The 10,062-nt window shown below is 41.7% G+C and overlaps 1 protein-coding gene across 1 annotated transcript; it reads left to right on the top strand.

Annotated features, from left to right (window-relative positions):
* Window positions 1-2,786: 2,786 nt before the first annotated feature.
* Window positions 2,787-9,960, top strand: spty2d1 (SPT2 chromatin protein domain containing 1). The gene is made up of 6 exons (XM_061970009.2): window positions 2,787-3,272; window positions 6,610-6,724; window positions 6,798-8,261; window positions 8,965-9,121; window positions 9,208-9,285; window positions 9,364-9,960. Exons 1-6 carry the CDS (start codon window positions 3,216-3,218, stop codon window positions 9,452-9,454), a joined length of 1,962 nt encoding a protein of 653 aa, XP_061825993.1. The 5' UTR covers window positions 2,787-3,215; the 3' UTR covers window positions 9,455-9,960.
* Window positions 9,961-10,062: the final 102 nt, after the last annotated feature.

Here is a 10,062-nt window from a genome sequence, read left to right as displayed (position 1 = left end):
TTTTGTTTACATTGTTATTGCCTTCTGGTTAGCTAATGTTTGCCCTGCAGGTAATCGTCACTTTTCCACCCCTTTATATATTAAAGGTCAAAGACAAAGCTCTTCGGGTTCTTGTGAGTATATACACTTCACTGCCGATGTGGGGGGGCGCCACCTAAAATCTTGCCTAGGGCGCCAGATTGGTTAGGGCCGGGCCTGTATATTACTTATTACACCAGCTCTAGACTCTCGGCAGGGTCCTTGAGGGTGCATGGGAGTCTGCCCAACCAGTCTACATGTGCTTTGTAGACTTGGAGAAGGCATTCGACCGTGTCCCTCGGGAAGTCCTGTGGAGAGTGCTCAGAGAGTATGGGGTATCGGACTGTCTGATTGTGGCGGTCCGCTCCCTGTATAATCAGTGTCAGAGCTTGGTCCGCATTGCCGGCAGTAAGTCGGACCCGTTTCCAGTGAGGGTTGGACTCCGCCAAGGCTGCCCTTTGTCACCGATTCTGTTCATAACTTTTATGGACAGAATTTCTAGGCGCAGTCAAGGCGTTGAGGGGATCAGGTTTGGTGGCTGCAGGATTAGGTCTCTGCTTTTTGCAGATGATGTGGACCTGATGGCTTCATCTGGCCAGGATCTTCAGCTCTCACTGGATCGGTTCGCAGCCGAGTGTGAAGCGACTGGGATGAGAATCAGCACCTCCAAGTCCGAGTTCATGGTTCTCGCCCGGAAAAGGGTGGAGTGCCAACTCCTGGTTGCGGAGGAGACCCTGCCCCAAGTGGAGGAGTTCAAGGACTTCAGAGTCTTGTTCACGAGTGAGGGAAGAGTGGATCGTGAGATCGACAGGTGGATAGGTGCGGCGTCTTCAGTAATGCGGACGCTGTATCGATCCGTTGTGGTGAAGAAGGAGCTGAGCCGGAAGGCAAAGCTCTCAATTTACCGGTCGATCTACGTTCCCATCCTCACCTATGGTCATGAGCTTTGGGTTATGCCCGAAAGGACAAGATCACGGGTACAAGCGGCCGAAATGAGTTTCCTCCGCCGGGTGGCGGGGCTCTCCCTTAGAGATAGGGTGAGAAGCTCTGCCATCCGGGGGGAGCTCAAAGTAAAGCCGCTGCTCCTCCACATCGAGAGGAGCCAAATGAGGTGGTTCGGGCATCTGGTCAGGATGCCACCCGAACGCCTCCCTAGGGAGGTGTTTAGGGCACGTCCGACCGGTAGGAGGCCACGGGGAAGACCCAGGACACGTTGGGAAGACTATGTCTCTTGGCTGGCCTGGGAACTCCTCGGGATCCCCCGAGAAGAGCTGGACGAAGTGGCTGGGGAGAGGGAAGTCTGGGCTTCCCTGCTTAGACTGCTGCCCCCACGACCCGACCTCGGATAAGCGGAAGAAGATGGATGGATGGATGTATATTACACATCTATAAATATCAGTGGTGGCCTGTACATTTCCCACCTAGGCCTTCAGTGATGGCGTACTTAGTCCGACTTCAATACATTTCTCTCAAAATACAATCATTCATGCCATCACATGACCATGGCTTGAAAAATACTATACAGAAACACACTTGCGCACTGCTGTGCATTGAATCACCTACATTTTTCACTAGTGTACAAAACGGGCTATTTTTTTGGCACATTTAAAAATCAATGAACTCGCATCGGACGTGGTACTGTGAAAACAAAAATAAATGTAAAAAACATATTGAATGTGAAAAAAATATATTTAAATTCACAATTTGTAATGGCCATTTGATGGTACCAATGGTACCGCTCGTAGTTGGTTGATTCAAGTGGAAGTGGCGGGCAAACAATTTCACCGCCAGAACAGCTTAACTAGTTTTCGGGGTCGGCTGACCTCGTTTCACAAGATCTAGTTTCTCTTTAAATATCCTTCTTGAAAATGCCCTTGAAAATATATATCTGCCACCTAATCAACGTTTTGCTCTGCTTTTTTGTTGGTTAAAAAAGTGAGTACCGCTGATTTCTCCGCTGGCCGGGTATGGCCGGTGCCACTTTCTGCTTTCGTAAATCACAACTTGGGATTGGATACTTGGGAGTGACAAGTGAATATCCATTCAACGTAAGGCTACCTAGATGGGCTACTTACTGTCAACAAATTGTGATCTGATCGGCTATCGCTACTGTCTGTTAACTGAATGTCCTCAGTTCGTTAAACTGCACAGCCGCCGCTAATGTTGATTCAGAAGGCCTCCGGCAGAATTCAAACAGCGCTGGCAACAAGCAAGCTAATTTGTGATTGGATAAAAGCTCTAACTTAAAAACAGCAACACTGGAGCCTAATATGACACGAAGAGAATATGATGAATGCTTTTATATATGTGTGCCATCCATCCATTTTCTACATGTTGATGTATTCATTCACCAGGGGGCGACCTCACAGTAGAACATAGGACATGTGCTTAAATAACAGCGCCATCATGCGGTGAGTTAACGTAGGTACTACAGGCGGAAGTGCTTTTAGCAAGGTAAAATAAAATGTAGTTCCCTATTCATCACATTCAGTTGATTTCATTGGTTATTTTGTTACTTTTTTTTTAAACTATCGGCACTTTTAAGAGTCAATTTACGTAAACTGTTTTACATGCATAAGTACTTACCATAAAATGCGGATATTATTAACAAATATTTATTGATAAAGAATTTAGAAAAAAAATAAACAAATGTAGCATACAAATGACACCTTGAACTGTTTGTTACACAAATATATATGTATATTACACAAGTATAAATATAAAATATAATATCGCATTACAGCTTTTCTCAAAACCGGAAGTATGTGTCATTTGACTCATCACATTTCCGCTGAGCAGTCAAAGCTCTTCAATTTTTCAGTGTTTCTCGTCTCTCCCGCACACCAGTTGTGATGGCTGAATTGTTAATATGCTTTTGTTTTCAGAATTCCTCGATTTGATTCATTGGAATCTAATGGTCTTTCGTATTCAAATACAACTTTACCTGGCATGTTAGCCCTGGCGCTGCGCTAGCTAACTTTCCTGCTTTGTGCTAGCTTATGCTTGAAACGAAAAGTCGCCTTATTTCACAAGTATTCACATAATCGACTTGTTTTTTCCCCCCAATAAGTTGATTTTAGTGGCTTGGACGCAACGCCCAATACGGCGTTAAGCTGTGAGTGCTGCAAGCAAAACGCTATAAAAAAAAATAATTCGTTTGCTCATTTCAAAAGACAGCTGACGTACATGCTGTCACAATGATGGACTTTGACAACGTCTTGTCAATCGCTACTCAAAACCGGGGCAGTGTACAGGTAAGTGAAATTATTATTTTTATTTTTATTTTTTCCAGTAAAATCGGGGTTGGGTTTAGCAAACAAGTGCCAGCTCATCTGTCAGACGCTTCTAATTCAGAATATGTGAGTGGCCCAAGTGCTAACATCTACCATCAGCCTTCATTCGCTCATATTTTTTAAATATGTGTGAAATTCCCACGTTTGTTCTAACATAAAAAAAATAATAAAAAAAGACTTAATACAATTGGAAAAAAATACATATGTTTTCATTTCAAAAAGATCAACATTGCAATTTCATATTTCCCACCATTAATAATAATAATAATGGATTAGATTTATATAGCGGTTTTGTAGACACTCAAAGCGCTTCACAGAGAAGTGAGAACCCATCATTCATTCACACCCGGTGGTGGTAAGCTACATTTGTAGCCACAGATGCCCTAGAGCAGTGGTTCTCAACCTTTTTTCAGTGATGTACCCCCTGTGAACATTTTTTTAATTCAAGTACCCCCTAATCAGAGCAAAGGATTTTTGGTTGAAAAAAAGAGATAAAGAAGTAAAATACAGCACTATGTCATCCGTTTCTGATTTATTAAATTGTATAACAGTGCAAAATATTGCTCATTTGTAGTGGTCTTTCTTGAACTATTTGGAAAAAAATAACTAAAAATAACTAAAAACTTGTTGAAAAATAAACAAGTGATTGAATTATCAATAAAGATTTCTACACATAGAAGTAATCATCAACTTAAAATGCCCTCTTTGGGGATTGTAATAGAGATCCCTCTGGATTGATGAACTTAATTCTAAACATTTCTTCACAAAAAAAGAAATCTTTAACATCAATATTTATGGAACATGTCCACAAAAAAATCTAGCTGTCAACACTGAATATTGCATTGTTGCATTTCTTTTCACAGTTCTTTTTGACAGACATTTTAGTGAGAAACCTGAGCTTGTGCTTCACTGAGTTTATTAACTTACATTCATATTTTGTTGAAGTATTATTCAATAAATATATTTATAAAGGATTTTTGAATTGTTGCTATTTTAGAATATTTAAAAAAAAATCTCACGTACCCCTTGGCATACCTTCAAGTACCTCCAGGGGTACGTGTACCCCCATTTGAGAACCACTGCCCTGGAGTAGACTAACAGAAGCGTGGCTTATATTATATAAACTTATATTCACGTTTTCCCAGAAGAGTGTTTTGTGACAAAACAAATTCTGCCATTCTTTCCTCCTGTAGGTATTAGGGATGTAATGATTACCAGTATTAATGATAAACCGCGGTAAAACTCCAGACGCTGAGTATTATCCCATAGCTGCCAACTCTTCCGGATTGTGCGGAAGACTAATGGAAATTGAACCCGTCTACCGACTTCCTGACTCAATTAAAAAAAATTTGTGAATGTGTTATAGTAAGCTCATGATCAAAGTGGCATTGAAGACAGTCAAAATCAAAGTCTGACTCTGTGTAATGCCATTGTGTGCACTGTGAACAGAGTACAGCTCAGTAGCGTATAGCATTAATCGCTAGGAACCAAGCACATTGGCTCTGACGGTAGATATGAGCTCTGACACAAAGACACCCCTAAAGCCAGGGGCTGGACAAAGTAGATCTATACAAATATATAATAATAATGGATTAGATTTATATAGCGCTTTTCTAGACACTCAAAGCGCTTCACAGAGAAGTGAGAACCATTCACACCTGGTGGTGGTAAGCTACTTTCATAGCCACAGCTGCCCTGGGGTAGACTAACGGAAGGGTGGCTGCCAGTTTGCGCCTACGGCCCCTTTAAACCTTACCTATCATTTATCATTCATTCACCAGTGTGAGCGGCACTGTGGTAAAGGGTGAAGTGTCCTGCCCAAGGACACAACGGCAGCAATTTGGATGTCAAGAGGCGAGGAGCGAACCTGCAAACCCTCAGGTTTCTGACACGGCCGCTTTACCCACTATGCCATGCCGCTTTATGATCATTTGGACATTCAGTGTTACCTCTGTTTTTGTCCGACAAAGACGAAATTGTTCAAAAACCAAAGCCATTTTTCCAATTAGAAATAATGCAAGTCCACTTAAATTGTTCCAGACACCCAGAGTATGAATGCACATTTTATAGAAAATAACAGTATGCGGAAAACAGTGTAGAATACATATGAATTACAAACTAGTGTGTGCCTCACAATACGAAGGTTCTGAGTTAAATCCCGGGCTCTGTGATCTTTCTGTGTGGAGTTTGCATGTTCTCCCCGTGACTGCGTGGGTTCCCTCCGGGTACTCCGGCTTCCTGTCACCTCCAAAAACAATGCACCTAGAGATAGGTTGATTGGCAACACTAAACATTGGCCCGAGTGTGTGAATGTGAATGTGAATGTTGTCTATCTGTGTTGGCCCTGCGATGAGGTGGCGACTTGTCCAGGGTGTACCCCGCCTTTCGCCTGAATGCAGCTGAGATAGGCTCCAGCACCCCCCGCCATACCCGAAAGGGACAAGCGGTAGAAAATGGATGGATGGATGAAATTCCCACGGTTGTCCAAACATAAAAATGTAAAAAATTACTTAATACAATTGAAAAAAATACATATATGTTTTTATTTTAAAAAAGATCAACATTACAATTTCATATTTACCACCATTAAGTGTTTTATGATCATTTGGACATTCAGTGTTACCTTAGTTTTTGTCGGACAAAGACCAAATTTAACAAAATCCCAAGTCATTTTTCCAATTAGAAATAATGCAAGTCCACTTAAATCGTTCCAGACACCCATAATATGAATAAACATTTTATAGAAAATAACAGTATGTGGAAAAGAGTGTAAAATACCCATAAATTACAAACTTGTGTGTGGATGTGAATGTGAATGGTTGTTTGTCGATCTGTGTTGGCCCTGCCTGAGTGCAGCTGGAGCAGGCGCCCCACCCTTTGCAACCACTAGAGGGACAAGCGGTAGAAGATGGATGGATGTGTGCATGTTTTGATGAAAGTCATTTTGAGTCCAAGCCTTGCAACAGTTCTTATCTTAAGAAAGAACCAATTAATTAAGTGGTTTACTAACAGACTTTCTTGCAGCTCAATGCCCTGTTCAAAATCATTCTGTTTGCTTTTCCTTCTAAATAAGCTGGGATATGGTCCAGCTCCCTGTAACCCTCAACAAGGAATATGGTTGAATGGGTTTAGAGTGGCTTGCAATAATCGTTGCCTTGGACACCTGTTGCGCACTTGGACAAGCCTTACTACGACTGTAGGCAGCCTCCTGAGTTTCTGAGGCAGTGTTACTTTTTAGTAGTATGTTGTGAACTCAAATTAAACTGCATACATTCAGTTGTTTTTCTCTTCTACATAGAAAAGATACAGTTTACAAGCTGGTCCCCCCAAGAAGGACCCAAAGTCAAAAGGTGTGAATCCAGCTGCTGTGCAGGCGCACCTGAAAAAGCAACAAAATGAGGCCAGACTGAAAGGTAAGAAAAATATATGTTTTGGTACACATTTTGGACTTGATAATGATGAGTTGTATTTCTGTATACATTTCAGAAATCGAATTAAAGAAGCAAAAGCAGGATCTTGAGGCAAAAAGGGTAGAGTTGAAGTCGGATCGTAAAGCAAGAGCCATGGCTTCTAGAACGAAAGACAATTTCCGAGGTTACAATGGCATTCCAGTGGTAGAGCTGCCAAAAAAGAGGAGGACAAAGCAAGAAATGGAGAACGAAAAATCAGCAAATGACCAGAAATTTCAAAATTATTCACTTGACCCAGAGGATGATGAAGACAATTACGAGTATGAGCAGACAGATTCAGAGCCCGATCAAGATCCAGAACCTCTAAAACCTGGAAAAATCTCAAGTTTTAGTGGGAGTAGTAGCGGTAGCTCTAAGTCCTTGCCTAAAAAACCTAATGGGCCATCCAAGCCTCCTTCATCCTCCATGAACTTTGCAGATTTGCTCAAATTGGCAGAAAAGAAGCAGTATGAGCCAGTTGAGCTAAAACAGAAGGTAGTGAAGGAAGAAAGGCTCCGTACAGCCGAAGAAATAAGGGAACTCGAGATGGAACGCAAGGCTAAGAGTCGCAACAAGAGCCCAAAAACTCAGCCTAGTTCTACTGCAGTAAAAAAAAGTACGTCTGATAAAGAACAAAAGAATTGTAAACTACAAAGGGTCGTTTCGGAAAAGCCCAATCAGCCCGGTGGAATGAAGAAGAAGCCTCAATTTACACCTTCCTCTAAGACCTCTTCTGGTGAGAGAGATAGAGACAGACCCAAGACCGTAGTTCCTTCGAAAGCAGCATCTACTCTGGTTCCAACCAAACAAGGTGTTCCTAAGACCTCATTTAGTCATACACCTAGCATTTCAAATGATCTTAGATTAAAAAAGGGAAGCTCTTCATCTGTTCAAGGAAGACCTTCAGGCATAACTCAATCCAGGCCTATTGGTACATCTGTCAAAGAGCTCAGATCTCCAAATGGTAACCAACAAAAAGCAAGGCCTACTCACGGTAGCTCAGTGAAGCAGGACCAAGCACTTGTAAATCATAAATCTGGAAAAGGAGAACAGCCAAGGTCTGGAAACCATCCTGCAGTAAAACCGATTGGTAATTCTGTGGTTAGAACTTCATCAAGTGGTCGTCCTAAAGAATCAAATAAACCTCAGCCAAGACCATTGGGAACACCCCAGGCAAAACCTGGTGGGAGTACTTTACACAGTCACCCAGCAGGTAGTGGAGCCCGGCCACCGGGGTCCGTACAGGGTCGAGCCTTTAGTGGAGGACCAGGGGTCGGACTAGGTCGAGGCGCAAGTGGAGGACCAGTACCCAACAGGCAACCTTCTGGCAGCTTTGGATCAGGACCTGGGAGACCCAAGTGCACGGTGGTGTCTGAGACCATCTCTTCAAAAAATATGGGCGGACCCAGACCAGGCGTTCCTCCTCGGCCAGGGATGCCACAAAGACCTGGCATGGCCCCTAGACCAGGAGGGCCAATCAGACCACCCAACAGACCTCCAGGTAAATACCATCCATCCATCCATCCATTTTCTACCGCTTATTCCCTTTGGGGTCGCGGGGGGCGCTGGAGCCTATCTCAGCTACATTCGGGCGGAAGGCGGGGTACACCCTGGACAAGTCGCCACCTCATCAATACCATGAAGATAATACAACTACTATGTAAATCAAGTATATCACTTGTTTTCCTCAATATGGAATCTGTGAATATAGGTTTATTTACCCATCAGGGTGTTACCACCTACTTCTTTCTTCTTAAATCCCCAATTTTGATCATTTCAAAGGTTTTAAATGGGGTTAGCTACTGTGAGACCGCATTGTTTTTGTGGGTTTTCTCTTTTTGAGGAGAAACAATGGGCTGGGTGCTTTGGAGCAGCGTTCGAGGACTAACAAACAGCATACAACAAATATCATTCATAGAGAATACATTACACTCCTACATACAGTATGTAGATTAAGTAATGATGTTGTTTTTCACTTAGATTAAATGTCAATTTAATTTGAGCTGACTCCATATCATTGGAACCAGGTAGTTTGGTTGAATAACCTCTCATGGTTCTGAATCATAAACCTCATACTGTGGGGTCGTTTGCAACACTGCATTTATACTTCAAGGATAATATATTGGTTTGTTATAACTTCCTGAAGGTCCTCAAAACACTTCACTCTCAACTTTGCCTTTTTAAATAAAAAAAATATTCTCCAGATCCCATGTTACCACCCATCACCATTGCATACAAGAGAAAACATGAAGAGGAAGAAGAATATGATTCAGAAATGGATGACTTTATTGATGATGGAGATGATGAGCAGTCAGAGGTTTCTAAACACATTAAGGAAATCTTTGGCTACGACCGAAACAAGTAAGTGTTTTTAATGTTTGCTGCAAATCAACCCTCAGTATGGCATAATTAGATATTACATACTGAATATTTTTCATCCAATTCAGATACAAGGATGAAAGTGACTATGCGTTAAAATTCATGGAGAGCAGCTGGCGAGATATGCAGAAAGAGGAAGCGAGGAGGTAATTAAACTCATGATTTATTCCGTGAGCTGTGGAATTTACGCATTGTGATCATCTTTTTTCTCTTGTCCATATTAGTCTTCGAATGGCTGTGCATGAAGACTTGGAGGAGGAGAGAAAAGAGCAAGAGGAGATGAAAATGAACAGCAAAAGGAAAAAAACTAACTAATGCACTTAAAAACTGTTGCAATGGACACAAAAAGAAGACTCCTGTCAGCTGGCCAGCAATAGGACCACTTGTTTGACACGTAAAGCAGAGTGGGCGTCAAATCATGAACTGTCTCTTCAACTGACACGTGACATTGGAAGATGTATTTTGGTTACAGTCAATCCAGAAAGGACCTTAGAATCTAAATATGCACAGATGCTTTAGGACTTAGGCTGAATTTATAGCTTCAATTTCTACCCCATTATTTATTTAACTGTAAATACAGAGTCCCATTTCTAAAAAAAAAACAGTGGAATTGTTTTTTAAGACTGATATCGGCATACAGTGGCAGGTGCCAGCAGTGTCACGCATTTCACATGTCGTTGGATTGTTATATTGGCTGATTCACATAACACATTTGTAACTTGTTCATTTTCAGACCATTTTGAAACAAAACTTTGCATAAAAAGTTGTATTTTCAAACTGTAGAATCTTAAGTTGAGTTCCAGAATATTTATCAATTATGGCAACAACATATTTTGTCTGTTTGTTCAATCATTAATAATTGTGTATGGAAAAATATAGGCTTTTGACTAAACATGAGTTAAAACCATTCAATTGTTTTCTCT

The sequence above is a fragment of the Nerophis lumbriciformis genome, linkage group LG10, assembly GCF_033978685.3.
Source record: "Nerophis lumbriciformis linkage group LG10, RoL_Nlum_v2.1, whole genome shotgun sequence".
Classification (NCBI taxonomy): domain Eukaryota; kingdom Metazoa; phylum Chordata; class Actinopteri; order Syngnathiformes; family Syngnathidae; genus Nerophis; species Nerophis lumbriciformis.
The sequence above is the reverse complement of the archived record's forward strand: the minus strand, read 5'-3'. Positions and strand labels throughout refer to the sequence as shown.